The sequence below is a fragment of the Phaenicophaeus curvirostris genome, chromosome 10, assembly GCF_032191515.1.
Source record: "Phaenicophaeus curvirostris isolate KB17595 chromosome 10, BPBGC_Pcur_1.0, whole genome shotgun sequence".
Taxonomy (NCBI): Eukaryota; Metazoa; Chordata; class Aves; order Cuculiformes; family Cuculidae; genus Phaenicophaeus; species Phaenicophaeus curvirostris.
Window position 1 is genome coordinate 27,493,540 of NC_091401.1, and position 15,551 is coordinate 27,509,090.

The following is a 15,551-nucleotide window of genomic DNA, read 5'->3' on the forward strand; positions in this document are numbered from 1 at the left end:
ATGTTTCCTACTACTCTGTTAAATGCCTTTTATTTTCTTGCAGGTGTTTGTAGCCAATCCTAACAAGACCCAGCCTATATTAGACATCCTTCTAAAGAACCAGACCAAACTTATTGAGTTCCTCAGCAAGTTTCAGAATGACAGGACCGAGGATGAACAATTTAATGATGAGAAGACCTATTTAGTTAAACAGATCAGGGATTTGAAGAGACCAGCACAGCAAGAAGCTTAACCTCCAGTAAACCCTTAAAATATTAAACCCAAATTCAGCATCTGCTGTTAGATATTCAGCATCAGGCACTCTTATCGATTCATGAGGAACATTACTGCTAATCTGCTGTTCAGTGAACGGTTTTTGTTTTTCTCTTCTTTTTTAGTCCAAGTTGAAAAACATAGCTGCTGCTTTCTTGCACAATGTGGACTTTCTTGATATTTGTGTCATTTCAGAATTCAAAGACACTGCTTGTTTTAGTCCTGAAAAGAAGGATTCTAGGTTCGTGAAAGCAAACATATAGATACTGTTGTGGTTTAGGAGAGAAGGTATTAATGTAGTTCAGTAACAGGTTGCATGCTTGCCAATCTGAATAAATCTGTATGTTTGCACTTACCTTGTTTGAGATATGAGCACAATGTGACCCGTGCATACCTGGCACCGTAGTATAAGATATATGCCTTGATTTAAAAATACAAAAGTGCAGTGCTTTATCTGTAATCAAAGGGGAAATGTATCTGAGATGTGAGCTTATTGGGATAAACAGTTGTCTTGCAAATAAACTGATATTGAAACTTAGCAACTTCTAAAAGAGTGAAATCTCAAGGTTCATAAGGAAAATGTATATATGCCTTTCACTGCGTTACAGACCTTTTTTTTGACATGATTTGATTTTTCTGAGAATTGACTTGTAAACTTGGAAATATGTTCTAAGGGGTTTTGTTAATTTTCCTTTAAAGGTATTTCCGACAGTAGACCTAGCAGTGACATTTTTGCATTTCATTTCAACAGTGCTTGCTGGTTTCTTTTGTATATAACTCCTAGGCTGCTCATTTCTTTAAAATATGATTTAATTTGTACAGCAGAGGAATGTTATTGTATTAGTCTGTAACTATTACCTAATATTGAGTTTTACAAAATGAATGCTCATGTAATTGAACCCTTCAGATCACCTGGCAATGCTAATTTAACAATCTAAGTACTGCAGCATTAAAAGGAGAAAAAACCCAAACCAATCCTTTGTATTCACTTACCTAATGGGGTGCCATCAGTCAGGGTTGGCTGAAACAGAACTGGAACCCTTTGTACTATATTCTTACTGGATAATATTGGTCTTATTCAGTTAAACTAGCATTGCGCTCACGGGCTCTGCAAACGGCAAAGATTATGCTTGATTAATATCGATTCCTCGTACTTCTGAGGAGCCTGCAGTGCATCATTTCTTTCTCACAGTAAATAACTCAGTCCAGTAGTGTGAAAGTGAAGGATTTAACTCCCTCCAGCTTCAAGAAACAATTTCATAGATGTCCTAGGGTAACAAAATGATTTAATTTTGCTGATTTTGTTCTTTAATGCTGCAAACTATCAGTATTTATAAAAACAAAAACCCCAACTGATTTTGCACCATGTTTTTGTTACTGTGACACGCAAAAGGAATCTACTAAGTTGAGCTAAATGATGTTATTAAAATCATATCTGTCCATCAGACAGTAATGCTGAGATCACAGCCAAGCAAATGTGTTGGTTGGAGTCTGGAAGTTCAAATTCTGCATGGCAGAATCTGATCGAGACCGTTCTAGAGAATGTTTGTTGCTTCCTGTCCTCTTCCTAGTTAAAATCTCGCGCAGTCTGCAAGGTGAAACTCCCAAGTGGTGTTGAAACTGATGTGAAAGCCTTCACAAGGGGAGTCAAACAGCTCCAGAAAACTGAGTGTTCTTCACTCAGTTGTTTAAAAAGGGTCAGAATGATGTGATTGGTCTTTTAAAGGTTCTTAGTATGTCCTTTGTGACCCGATTCATGATAGCTCGCTGTTCCTGCAGGTAGCTTACAGAGGCAGGCAGGGTTGTCCTGAGGCAGTGTGATAGTCCAGTACTGACAGTCTGTTCCGTTTGGGTTTGTCATAGCTGAGTGGAGGAAAACATCATTTGACAAGTTACTCACCAGAGTGTGTGAGGCTTTCTCTTTAGAAAAGTGTAGGTGTGATAAAGATTTCTGTATGTAAAGAGGTGAGAGCATTTGGATGGGATAGAGGTGATTCGATGTTAGGCCTTGGAAACAGTGGCTATGGTGACTTTTTAATATGTGAAAACGTTTGAATGTTGGCTTTTGGAAAGAAGTTGTATTTAAATTAAAGCTCATTTGACATGCTCTTCGTATTAAAAACCTATTGTTCTGGAAGTGGTTTCTTATCTGCTTAAAGGCTTAAGGGTATTACTAAAAGTAATTTAAATGTGAGCGGGTTTGGGTTTGCCTTTTTTCTTTTTTTTAAATAAGAGATGTATACAATTGTAATTCTGCTGCCATGGTAGCATTTAATTTCTCTGGAGGAAAATGCGTTTCTTATCAAAAAAAAAATTGGCTGGCCCCATAATTTAAAGTGAAATAAAGTTTTGAAGAAAAAGGTGTGTTTGTTACTGTGTTCCTGCAGAGGGCGAGTTTCTGTGGGTGTGGGCCTGGTCTCCTATTGCCCTAGAGGGGGTAGCATTCTCAATTTTAAATGTGAAGTAGGTTTTTTTAGATTTCTAAGGAATTAAGACTGAGTGCTGTATTCGTGATGTAATCGATCTTAATGATTGTGGGTAGCTTCTCTTGCCTGTTTGTTGCATTATTCTCTTCCTTTTTTGCCTAACCAAGGGCAAAGAAGGAGATGCTGTTTCCTGCACCACATCTAGAGACAGGACCTGAGAGGAACCACAGAAGTGAATCCTTGATAACTCTGGCCCTTCCCTTCTCTCTAGATCTCAGAAGGCGGCAGTGTGTGGTGGGTAACTCTGCTTAGGGAATCCTGTGATTCCTTTGCCTTTGAAGCTTTCTGCCTCTGTCTGTACTTCACAGGTAACACCCAAATGATGCAAGGCAACAAACATTGGGGGAGTCTGTTGTGTTTAAAACCCTGAACGTTCAGGAGGTTTTGCTGCTGATTCTTCAGGTGGTTTTGTTTAGTAAAATTACTGAAAAATCTGATTTCCTGCCAGAAACGCACTTGCCCTACAGACAGAAGTCTTTGGTATTTTATAGCCCCCACTGGAGCCTGCATCTGCTTGGGCCTTTAGATGAAATGTTGGTTCTATTCTTACTTGCTGGCATACGATCGTGGGTTACAAAGGGAAGGAGGAATTTATACCAGTAGCCAAACACACTGCAAATTCTAATTACAAGAGCAGCAAGTTGGGTACTTGACTGGAGGCTTGGATGAAATGGCGCGGGTGGGAGCAGGCATGGGGAATGCAAGGAGATGTAGTTCCAACTTGTTAATGTGTTCTCCCTGCAGACCTGATCAGCAGGACCTGCCATGTGAGCTGCCATCCTCAGGCACTGGAGTCAAAGATGCCCTTAGAGCCATGGAAGCAGTCACAGACAAAGCTGCTGTCAGTAAGTTTCCTTCTGTTTGGGGCCTGCCAAGTCGTTCCCAGCAGGGAATTCCCATGGTTTTTGTTTTGCTGCTGCCCTTTTTACCCCCCATTTCTTCTGGATCTTTGCTGGCTGCTTTGCTGAATCCTTTTCCTGTCTGTATTGCGTTCCCCTGTGTGGCTGTTCACGGGGGCTGCTGCCATCTTGCTGGGTGCAGGGCCCTTACTTTCTGTCAGTGTTGTGTTTTTTTCTCATGATGTATCCGTACTCCTTTCTCTAAAGGTTTTGGCCTTTCCTAAGGCTTCTTTAAGTGCTGCTTTTTCTGACTTTTCAGCATATTGTAACTTAAGTTGATGGTAGTATCTTAATAAGGAAAACATAACCCTATTGTTTTGCATGTTATCTCTTTAAATTAGTGTTCAGCTTAATCTGAGTACATTTGAACTTGTGAACAGTTGTTTCCAGTGGCTGTAATCTGTAGTTACCTGGGTAGATCCAGTTTAAATCCAATGTGACTGGAGGCAGATCAAAATATTAAAAAAAAAAAAAAATTATCAAAATATGGAAAGAAGTTGAAAGGAAGGAGGAGAGGGACACTACAATATATTGCATTGTTTGAAGGAAATGGCTGTTTCATAAGAAAAGACCTTTTCTGCTTCCTAAGATACCTGTTGACTCACCTCTGTCTAAAAACCACCACAAAACTGAGTTGTAGAGCTCACGTATAATCAGATTTCTGGTCAGTGTGTTGTAGTTGAAACAAGATGTAACAGTAAGCTCTTTATCAGAGGACTCGGACTGTGGAGTCTGATGTGTACAACAAGAGTTTGGGATATTTTGGGTTTTTTACCCTCATGGAAAATCTCTGTTTCTCAGGAACAGAATTCTCTTTCAGAAGATCTCTCTGATGGAAAATTCCCATCAGCTCCAATTCGAAAACTTGGTGCCAGAAAACATCTGGTGAGCATTAGCAGAGGTGACTTGGGGAATGATGAATCGTTTGATCCTAACTAGGGCAACAGCCACATGAATTCAAGAAGATGAGCAGGCGCTCAGCATCCCCAACTCAACAGGTAGTAGGCAACCCACCAAAACCACGCATGCAGAACAGGAAAAGAGAGTTAAAATTAGTTTTCAGTTTTGAAAGCTTGGTTCTACCTTGAGAAGGAACCTGGCAAAATGTTACTGTGTACTGTATCTGCTGCCTCTTGTCTTATCATTGTGCAGATAAGGTATTTATTTATTTTTAGCAGATTGTTTCACCAACAACCAGTCTGAGATAGAAGAAGGTTTCCTCCTCTTCTAAGAGGTGTGCTGGGGAGAAAATTATCTGGCATGTTTGCAGGCACAACAGACTTAAATGTTGAAGTTGGTTCTATTGATGCACAAGAAATGATAGTCTGCAGTCCTTCTGCCACAGCTGTGCTGCTGCTTTTCTGTTCAGGAAAGAACAACCGACTGAGGAAAGACCGTTCCCTTAGCAGAAGAATAATTTGGGATTCAACCCTGCCTCAAAAGGTAACTTAAAACCCATTTATGGAAATGTTGCCCGATTTAACACGCACCCAGGGGAAAAAAGCAGGTTTCTGGACAGGAAATGTGGCTTGGCAGTGCGCAGCCATATTGTGTTAGGAGGGAAAAGGAGAGAGAAAAGCAGGTGAAGTACTTCAAGATGTGGTCATGCTTAATGTGTCCTTCCACAGTGTGTTGACGAGCCTCTTTGTTTTTGGTTTCGCTTTTAGGGCTGTGCTTAACTCTCTCGGACTTGTGTCCCCAACATGGGCTTTAGTGTACGTTGAGCTGATCCAGGCCCTGGAGTACTTTTGCTTATCTGGCTTCAGTGTGCACTGCTAGCTTGCCTGCCTGCCTTTGATATGGGGTGAGCAGGAGTGGCTCTGGTTCAGGTTTGGGGCTGTGGTGTCATGGGCAAGCACCTGGCCTTCTGCAGCAGCCGAGTACGGCTCTGCCAGCACAGCTGAGGGCAGGACTCCTGTTTGGAAACACATGTGCATGCAAGTTAGCTCAAAGCACTTCTTGGAGCCTGGGAACAGAGCAGGCCGTTATGCAGTCCCAGTCCCACTGCTGCTCACTGGAAGTCCCAGTAACACAGGAGATCTTACTGGATTAGCAAATTGATGACTCCTTTTCCTTTTTGCACTTGTAAAAATATTTGTTGCAGCTGAACTGAACTGAATTTGGTTTAGTATTGGTTTTTGAATCTTCAAATTTGTTGACTTTTATCTGCAGCCTTGAGAATCCAGTGCAAGGTGGGCACTAGCCAAGTATCCTTACCAATGTGCTTGGTCCTGGCTCATGCAGGTCTTTAATACTGTTTGCCTCAGGACCTTCAGTTCAAGGTAAGACTTGAATTTTTAATGTAAAAGAGAAGCAGGAGCAAAAAATTCCTTTTAGAATGAGAAAGAACTACCGAAAGAACCCTTTCATGCCCTCTGTGCATTATAAAAATGGAAAGAAAAAAAAAAAAGAGTAGTCCAAAGGCTTCCTTTGCAGGTCTCCTTTCATGCTTTGTTCAAGCAGCTCTGTCCTGTTTTCTGGGGGGTTCTTTCCCGTGGGCCTTCCCACAAAGAACCAGATGAATAACGTTTCTTTTGTTTGTCGCTATATCAAATACGAATCTTTCCTGCCTCTCAGGTGCCACCATTAGCTGCTCTTGCACTTTGAAACAACAGACAAGGTCATCCTGGTTTTTCCTGTTGTTGCAACTTGGTTTTGAGAGTGTTACAAATAAAATTAAAAATGGGATGATGGCATTTAGGACTCAATTGGTTTCTCAGAGTTATGGAGTAAGAGGCACGCAGCATTTCTCTGCTCCTGCAGGAAAGACCATCCAAAGGCTGAACGAAGCGAGTCTTGTTTCAGAAAAGCTGGGCATGGTTGCAGTCTCATAAGGGCAGGTTTCTGCTTGGGCAGCTCTTGGCAGGTCTGAAATGTGCAGTTAGCCTGTGATCTCTTCTGAATATATAAATATAAGTATGCATTTAAAAAGAAAGAGCTAGAAAGTAATAAGAAGTCAAGTCATGCAGGGCGATATGCAAACCCCAAATGGTCGTTCTTTATCTTGTATCTTTGCACTGAGTGGTGTCACTAGTGCTGAATATTTTCTCTAGTGAAGTGATGCATTTTAATTAAACTCACTGTTTAAAGTTCAGTTATTCATTAAAGACACTCGCTTGTCCAGAAAGATGTGCTGACCTTGGGTATGCAGTGCTCTGAAGAAGAATGTTAGTGATAGGAGCTAGAAGAACATTATTACGTACAATTCACACACAAAGAAATGTGGAGCATTTCTTGGGCAGTTGACTACATTGATGTATAGTGTTCGCCTTGGCCAATTAATCGGAAAATCTCAAAGTGACTCTGTTCACTGCCTGATAGCAGCAAATCAGGGCGTGCATGCCCTGCGCTTTCCCTCTTGCAGCACCTGGACTCTGCTGCTGTTGGACGGCTCTCACAGCTGGGGCTGAGCCTCAGCTCCAGCCTCTCCTTTGGCTGGGGTGGCAGCCCTGGCCGTTCCTGGTTAGTGCCTCACCTCGGAAGGCATTTTCATGGTGGAAGCAAGCAGATACAAAACCTCTGCAAAATTCAGGCTGTGTTTATCCGCAACAAAGAATATACAGTTCTCGGCACACAATAAAACATTTATTCATTTCCATGCTCTTATTTTTTGTTTTCCACTGCTCGGGGGTTCTCTGTGTTGAGGTTGTATCTTCCAGGGCCCAGTAGCCCTCTGCCAGCAGATGTCTTCTTTCCTGAAACAGAGAGGCCCTGTTTTCCCTGAACGTCTTTTACCCTTGTCTAGCCTCAGTGTAAAATATCCTTTGCTGTAGAAACATTTTTTATTTCTCTCATCTGCCAAAGGTTCCTTTCTCTCTGAATTTTGACTTTGCTTTTATCTTCTCTGATCCAGCACTAGTTTGATCTTGTTTTCCTCTGCTGGTATTATCCTATCATCAGCCAGTGACAGAGACAGCAAGAAAACTGGCTTTATCGGGAGCAGAGTTATTCTTTTGTTCTCCAGAATTAAGAAAGGCCTGACTTCTAATGGTCTTTGCTTGCTCTGCACGTGGATAAACAAGCAGGTAAAGGGCACCAAAGGTTTTACTCAGCATAGGAACACAGGGCAGCAAGTAGTAAAAGATGAGGCAGCAAACGTTTAGGTTTCAAACAAACAAATGAGATTCAAGAGGTTTTCCTCCCTACACAAGTGTCAGTGAAGCTGAAAGAGCTTGCTTTACTTGGGAAAATTCAGTCTGCGGCACAAAATCCAGGTTATACCCAGCTAAGGGCTTGAGAAGTTATGGCATCTTTTGTTTGGTTCTGTCAAGACAATGTAATCTGCCGTCTAGGAATGTATGTTCAAAGAAACACTGTCCTAGGGGGTTGTGAGTGTGTGCTGGGCAAGTAAAATGAGTGGTGTTTAATGGTCAGAGCTCTGTTGGTAATCAAGGTATATTGAAGGGACAGAAGAACCACAGAAGCTGCGTCATTGCAGCAGGTGCTGCATGGAGCTGGGAGAAGAGCTGAACAAAGCCAACCACCACGATGACAGGGTATTCGAAGCAAAATGGGGAAATAGTGAGTCATCTCTGTTAAAGTGAAGGGTAAGAGATTTCTGCCTCATTTAGTTTCCCTGTGAGATATAAAGGCAGCCTTTAACCCAGCCAACCAAAATCCCTTTAGACTCGAAGTTACCAATTATGTAGTGTTGTTACCAAAAAATCGATATTTTGGGGGAGTCTTGGTTTTGATCTTTCTTTGTAGTCAAAGTGATGTTGCTTGTTTGTAAACAAACTCGTCTGTACTTGTTAGCCTATCTCAGATACCCAGAGTTCAACACCATCCGTGAGCGCATCATGTGGGGCGTGTCCTCAGCCGCGTGCCGTGCTGTGTGGAGACCCAGGCCCTCTTCGAGGTACGTCACGAGTCTGTTACTCATGCGGCTCTCCTGGTCTATGACCTAGCTCATGGTGCAGAGCAAGATCGTGAACTGCTCTGTGTTGTGCTGTGAAGACTTGCTTGCAAGGCCTTACACAGGTAGAATGGGTTTATTTGGACTAGGTCATCCTTGTATAATAGGTAATATATTGATTTGGGAATTTATTTTATTGAATTTGGTGATAGTTTGACTTCCCAAATGGACTGTTTCTTTGCGGGAAGACCTTCTTAATGCATTTTTTGAAGAAATCCCTGCTGGTTTGTGCAGATCTGTGCTTCTGAACCTCTGGTATGTCAGGCACCTTTCTGTCCATCAGAAGCTTTTCCCAATAACTTATGTGCAAGTTCTGTTGCTGCTCTGGGAGTAAATCAGGTCACAGGTATTGGATGCTTACAGTGCCCAGTTCTTAAATAGGTGATGCCGTCCGAAACAATCCTCATTAACAGGACTGTCAGGAAAGCTCAGTCCTCATGGAGATGGTCCAGATGGTCTGTTACTCTCTGCCTGTTGGTATGAAGACAAACATCTTGCAGGAAATGAAAATCTGGTAGTGTGTACTGTGTGAGTGCGGGTAGGGATAGGTTAATGTCGACAACGTCGGTACTTGGTCACCTAGGCGATGGATCTTGCTGCTATAGTAACCTGGAGGGTATCTTACTCATCAAACATGAATTTTAACAAACAGGAATGTTTTGAGGAGTTTGTATTTGTGTTCCCCTGGGACTGTCTGCTGCCTTTTTAAAACATTTACAGGAATTGTAAAATGAGACTCTTAATTTAGTGTTTTATTTCCGCCCCCCTTTTTTTTTTTGAAACTGTACTGGAAAAGGCCTGATATTTATGCCCAAGCATCAAACTTAGAGTAGGGATTTTTGAAGAAAGTTAATGCTGTTGCTTGTTGCCCTCTGAACTCTGGCCTCTTATAGCTGTCCCTTACTGTAAAGCTGACACTTTTACCTGTGTCCAGAGGAGTTCAAGCCAACTCAGTACACATCTTCAGGCATCTACACGGAATTTTTTGTATTCTTGTGCCATTGTGCAGCCATATGCTCTTCTAGGGTCATGTCTGGAACGTGGATATTCTGAGTGTGGCTTTTGGTAGATTGTAAGATACTAACTTTTTTTCTTGATTCAGAAAATGAGGTGCTTTCAGCTCTTTAACAGTTTAATATGTTCATTCAGGGGTGCAGCCTCCTGTGCTGCAGGAGGCTTTGTCGGTTCAGATGGCAGCAGGTTTTGGTGTGTCTCACTGCGATCTGTAAGGATGATTCAGAAGTCACAAGAGCAGCATGGCAGATCAGCTCATAAGACCACTGATTTTTCTTTTTGGTGGCTATATAAAAATTGACTATGTTTTCAGGAGTCCCACAGCTTATGTCTTCCACTGTGCCATATTCTTCACTTGGGAAATAAAGACAGTAGGAGATCTTCTTAATTCCTATCTGGTTGTACTTTTTGCAGGAGAGATTTTTTAGGTTGCTCTTGGCAGAGCAGGATGGGACAAGGGGAGCATATCCTAATGACTTGGGACAAACTGGTCCCTCCATAATCTGGCCTGGCTGATTGGACTTAGTGCGCTTTGGAAAATTTTACAGTGGCTGAATAAAACTCTGGAAGAACACTAATGAAATCAAAATGACAAGTGATTAATTACAGGACTGCCAGCTTCCTGTTCCACTGATGCGAGGAACTCAACATTTACCATGAAGGTGGAGTAGGGCCAGCATGTGCACCCCAGGACTTCACCAGGGCAGAGCTCAGTGTGAACAGTGAGTCATCAAGTACAGCAGCCCTGTCATCAGAAGCAAATCTGTGGAAATACCCCAAAGGGCAACCCCAGTCATGCTTGGAATGTCCAAGAGAGTGCTCTGGTGTCCCATCCCACCCCATGGTACTGAAGCTTTGCCTGCTCCTGGCACAGCCAGCTGTGTGGCTGTAGGTGCAGCCGTGTCAGATGTTTTGAAAAAGCCTGAGAAGAATAAATGTTCATGGCACTTCAGCTGTAATCTAAACCTGAAAATACTTCCTCTGGGCATTAACAAGACTTTTAAAATGCTCTCCTAACCAGCATCTTCACTGGCAGAAGAGGGACCAGGTGTGTCTGCGTGATCGGCTACCTGATGATTTCTTACATATAGGATTATAGGAGAAAACAAATTATTTGGAACAGTGGTAATTGGTGGGGAGAGATACAGTTTAGTAGGTCTTGAAGACAGAAACACAGAGAAATGGAGTCTGCTCTTGAATGATGCTCTGTATATAAAGTCCTCTTGGTTTGGTATGTCTCTGCCACAAAGAGATGCTGGACAGAGAAAGCATGCGGTGTAGTTTGGTCATCTGCTTGTAACCTGGATTGCTGTCATTCCTGGGCAGAGAGATGTCGAGCAGTGGGATTCTTCATCCCTCTTGGGTTCAAGGGAATGGTAGCTTTCTAAGCATGTAACATAAGATGTTCATCAAGATCTGGTAATTAAAGGGACAGAGCAGACTCATTTCTGAGGACGTGGCTGTGTTGAAACACCACCACAGCAATTATCTCTGAGCTTTGAGAACCAGTTCTTCAACAGTCAGACTCCTGGAAAGAGACCACAGTTTGTTTCTCCTCCCCTGCATACAATCTGCTGGAGAACTGGTGCTGGTTTATAGTGTCACGCTTCTCCTCTGTGTGTTCTGCCCTTTCCAGAATGGGTTTCATTCAGACCGAGGATGCTCACTTGCTCTTAGCAAGCCCTCAAAACCAGGAAAGCATAAAAATACAAATACAGATTGAATGTTTTGGGTGCTGCCTCCAAGCAGGCCCCTGTCCTTCCCTCTCTCACCATCCCTCACCACTTCGCACATACCTGTTCGGGGGGGTTGGGGTATCACACAGGCAACCAAGTGTTCCCCAGCATCCTGGCTCTGCCCTGCAGCAGCCGAGCCCCTGTGGGTCACTGATCACAGAGGTTCAGGTCAAACCCAGCACACAGCTGCTCCCTTTGTGCTTTCTGAGATGTGGATACTTTTTTTGTTTTCAATCCTGACTGAAGGATACTAAGTATTAGCCTTTTATAGACTAGAATTTATAAAAGAGGGAAAACTGAGCTACCTAGAGGTCCCTAGTTTCCAGGAGGGAGACTAATCCAGGATAATCCTTACTATTAGGCAAATATTGTTCCCTTGTTGTTTTTGAAGTATGTAATGGTAATAGATTTCCAATTACCCTCCCAGGGCCTCCTGCTCCTGCCTAACCAGCAGTTTGGTTTCAAAGAGGCAAAAAGAAGGAGCAGAAGGCTCTGTCCATGACAGCCTAGCCGGGTTGGGAGCGTTCCCCCGGCTGGAGTCACGGGAAGAGCTTCAGCTCTAACTTTCCATGGGGACTGCTGGACTGATGCGCTGCCTTCGGCTCAGTTATATGATTTGCCTCATAGGATTAAGTAGTGTAATTAGAAGTGGATAATACAAAGAATAGAACAACCCATCAGTGCATATTCTGCGTTTGTGGTCTATACCTTTAAGGCTGATTATGGGTTTTTTTACTTTTTTTTTTTTTTTCTTTAGCTCAGTCTGTTTCTTCCTTTCCACCCAGCTGAGCCATATGGCCCGGGAAGGGAAAATAAAAGGACACTTTCAGCACATTACTAAGTTCTGCTTATTTTTACAGCACGCTTTCTGGTGCAAGCCCTCACTGGGGCTGCAGTGTAAAAGCAGAATGATCTAGGGGCTCTCAAATCCACATTTTCTTCCAGCCTGATACAGTGAGGTGCTATTAATACACCTGGCAGGCCTGTGAAATAGCTCCAGCTCAGTAAATGACAAGCACATTTTGGCTGGCTCGGAATATATTAAGGTGGTTATCTTGTGCTCTCTTTAATATCTTTTTTTTTGTGCGCGAAGCGGTCAGTTTTGCAAGGTGAACGGTAGCGAGGCAGCGGGCAGTTTCCTTAATAAAGGTTTATAAAGTGCACACCGAGCTCTTCCTTGAGAAGTGTTACTGTGCTGCTGCGCTTAATGAAAGATCCATCCAGGGAATTATTCCTGGGATTCTCCTTAATCACATGCAAGAGACGGAAACGTTTTTATCAAAGACTAATAAAATAGCGAGTGGCTTTAATGGAGTGTGAAGTGGCAGTTTTAAACTGAAATTGGTTGCTTAACAGAAGGCAGCGGGTTTGAGGAAGGGTTTTACTGAGCAGCCGTCGGGGCAGCTCCTAGTGGAAACTCTGTTAGTCTGAGGCTCGGTGTGAGGTGATCGGGGTGATTTTTCCTAACGCTTGCTGGGCCGTTTATCCAGACGTTTATCCAGGAGCTGCCTCGGAGGGACGTGTGGCTGAGAGTGAAGTTTGAAACGTCAGATAAGTGAAGGCGGAGGGGCGGGGACGGGGAGGGGGCTGCGGGGCTGAGAGGAGGGACGGGGAGGGGGCTGCGGGGCTGAGAAGGAGAAGGAGGGCTGGGGAGGGGGTGCGGGGCTGAGAGGAGGGCTGGGGAGGGGGTGCGGGGCTGAGAGGAGGGCTGGGGAGGGGGTGCGGGGCTGAGAGGAGGGCTGGGGAGGGGGTGCGGGGCTGAGAGGAGGGACGGGGAGGGGGTGCGGGGCTGAGAGGAGGGCTGGGGAGGGGGTGCGGGGCGCCCCGCCCCGGGGCGGAGCCGCAGCCGCAGCCGGGGCGATGGTGAAGATCGGGGCGCAGCAGCCGGCGGGGCTGAAGCCCGAGAAGGAGAAGGCGGCGGGGGGCGATGGGGCGGCGGGTGCCGTGAGTGCGGGGCCGGGGGAGCCGGGGCTGCCGGGACCCGCGGGGGGAGGTTGCGGGTCCCCGTGGCCCTCGGGGCTCCCGCCGGAGGGTCCCTGTCGGGCTGTGTCGCTGCTCCCGGCGGGGCTGCGGGTGCCCGAGCGCTCAGCGCCGAAACCTGTAACGGGGGAACGCGCCCGACTGCCACGGCCGGGTGGTTTCCAGGCTTCATCTTCCCTAATGATGAACGAAGGGAGGTGGTGGGCGCCCGGCCGCCTCCGATGTGCAGCCCTGAGAGGTGAATCTTGCCCTGGGCGCCCCCTCGCGCGGCCCTTAGAGCCGCCGGGCCGGGCGGGGCCTGTGAGGGGAGCTTGAAAAATAACGAGACAAAAAAGAAAAGCAGCAGAAGCTTATTGCCGTCATTCGTGCTGCCGGATCCCAGCCATCAAAACTGTTTGGGTTCAGGTCCTGCCGGGTGAATGAAACCGGTGTCCGGTAATGAGCTGTGGGTTCTTTGCGCTGCCTCGGGCCGCGCTCCGGCTCCTGAGGGACCCTGTGTGGTTCTTCTGAGCCCACGTGAGCTATATAAAAATTTGAAATAACATAAAAATGTGAATATAGAACGAAGACTCTTGAGCAGTCTCTTAATTCCAGCAGATGGGCATGTAAGGAAAGCAGCGTAAGAGCCGTGGCAGAAGGGCGCTTGTGGCGAGTCGCGCAGCGCGAGGGCGTCGAGCCGGCGGAGCATCCCCGGGCAGGAGGGCAGCCTTTTCCTCGTGTTCTTTTTCAGGATATCTGTGGCACTGCATTCCTTGGGAATCCTCTTTTTCATGTAGTTTGCGCTTAGCTGGACCGAGGGGGTGATCCCACTGTACAGGCTTTCTTGCTGCGCTCTCCCTCCTGCTGCCAAAAATTCCTGCCTGTGTGTCTTGCTGAAGCTGCCTCGCAGCAAAATGGCACTGGGGACACGCGAACAAGGTGCTCTGCATTCCTCTCCTCTTTGATCTCACAGCTTCAATCCCAGTGATAGGAGCCAGAGCTGGGGGATCATTCAGAGGCAGCTTCTGCAGCCCGCGGATTTTGGCAGGTGCTCCATGAATGCCAAGATGTGGCAGGCAGGAAGGTGTCTGTGATGCTAATATGTTCAAAAAACTAGTAGGTGAGGACTCCTGACATCCAGCTCACACGTGCTGAGCCTTGTTTCTCCCCTGTGCAGCTCAGTTTGAATCAGAAAGAATATGAAATTTGAACCCTGTCAGAAAAATCCACGTTATTTTGAGGAAACTGCAACATTTTAAGTGCTTATAAAAGAAACAATCTCCTTGTCTTTAGTAGGACCTGGGAGGCTGCAGCAGCTTCGAGCAGAAGGTAGTTTGGGGTTACATGGTCAGCGTTCACAGGAAAATATTTTCTCAGATGCAAAATAGTATTCAGTGGGTTTTAATGGAGCCCCACCTTTACAGCCTGAAATGGAAATAATTACAAACACTGTGGGTTTAACTGCTCTGGGGCTATGTTCCTTGAGTTTGCAGTCAACACTGAAATCCACAAGAGCTGAGTAGAACCGGCTGGAGCCCCATCAAAATCTGTTTGGGGATTTTTTCATAGAATCGCCAGGTTGGAAAAGACCTCTTGGATCATCGAGTCCAACCATTCCTATCTGCCACTAAACTGTGAGGATGGGAGGATGCCTGTGTGCACTTGGGGTACCTTTGCAGAAACCTTTGGGGAGAGGAAGGAGAAAGTGAAGCCCCTTGCTTGGCCGAGCTGCCCCAGCCTCCCCTTGCCCCGTTTGTGCAGAAAGAGCAGGGAAAGCCCTAAAGCCCTTGGGGACTGTGTTCCCTGAGGTGGCAGCTGCCTCTCTGGTGCCTGGGGAGCTCCCTTCCCAGTGAGGAGCGGGCCCGCTGGATGTGGAGCTCTCAGAAGACAGGTAGTGTCTCCTTGCTGGGGCTGCTGCTGGGCCCCTGTTCTCCTGCCTTTCCTGCCTTTTTCTCCACTCAGGCAGGGAAGGTGACCTGCGGCTGCCTTGCATCTGCCTGAGAAAGCCTGAGAGGACACGTGCAGCAGATCGGAGCAGGACAGGCTGCGATGCCACTTCCAGCCTTCCTGCAGGTACCAGTCCATCACGAGCAGTGGTGCTCCAGCGCTGGGCACTGATGCACGGAGCAGGTGAAGGAGCCTTCAGGAGTCTCTGCCAGCCCTGGGAAGCAGAGTCACACCAGTTGGGTGGAAGCTGCTCTGCCAATGCAATGCTGAGTTCTGTGTGCGACTTCCCTGCAGGATGGTGAGGTGGAAGGCAGATGGTGAGGGAAGGAGATATGAGGAAAAG

At 45.7% G+C, this 15,551-nt stretch overlaps 2 protein-coding genes across 2 annotated transcripts in view; both read left to right on the plus strand.

Moving 5' to 3' along the window:
• The window catches only part of CAB39 (calcium binding protein 39), a 33,516-nt gene extending 30,904 nt beyond the window's left edge, over positions 1 to 2,612 (plus strand). Inside the window, exon 9 of the mRNA XM_069864839.1 lies at positions 44 to 2,612. Within this exon, the coding sequence (XP_069720940.1) occupies positions 44 to 232 (189 nt within the window). The 3' untranslated portion in view covers positions 233 to 2,612. The remainder of the gene's footprint in view (positions 1 to 43) is intronic.
• Positions 2,613 to 13,162: 10,550 nt separating this feature from the next.
• ITM2C (integral membrane protein 2C) overlaps positions 13,163 to 15,551 on the plus strand; it is a 30,015-nt gene continuing 27,626 nt past the window's right edge. Inside the window, exon 1 of the mRNA XM_069864842.1 lies at positions 13,163 to 13,246. Within this exon, the coding sequence (XP_069720943.1) occupies positions 13,163 to 13,246 (84 nt within the window). The remainder of the gene's footprint in view (positions 13,247 to 15,551) is intronic.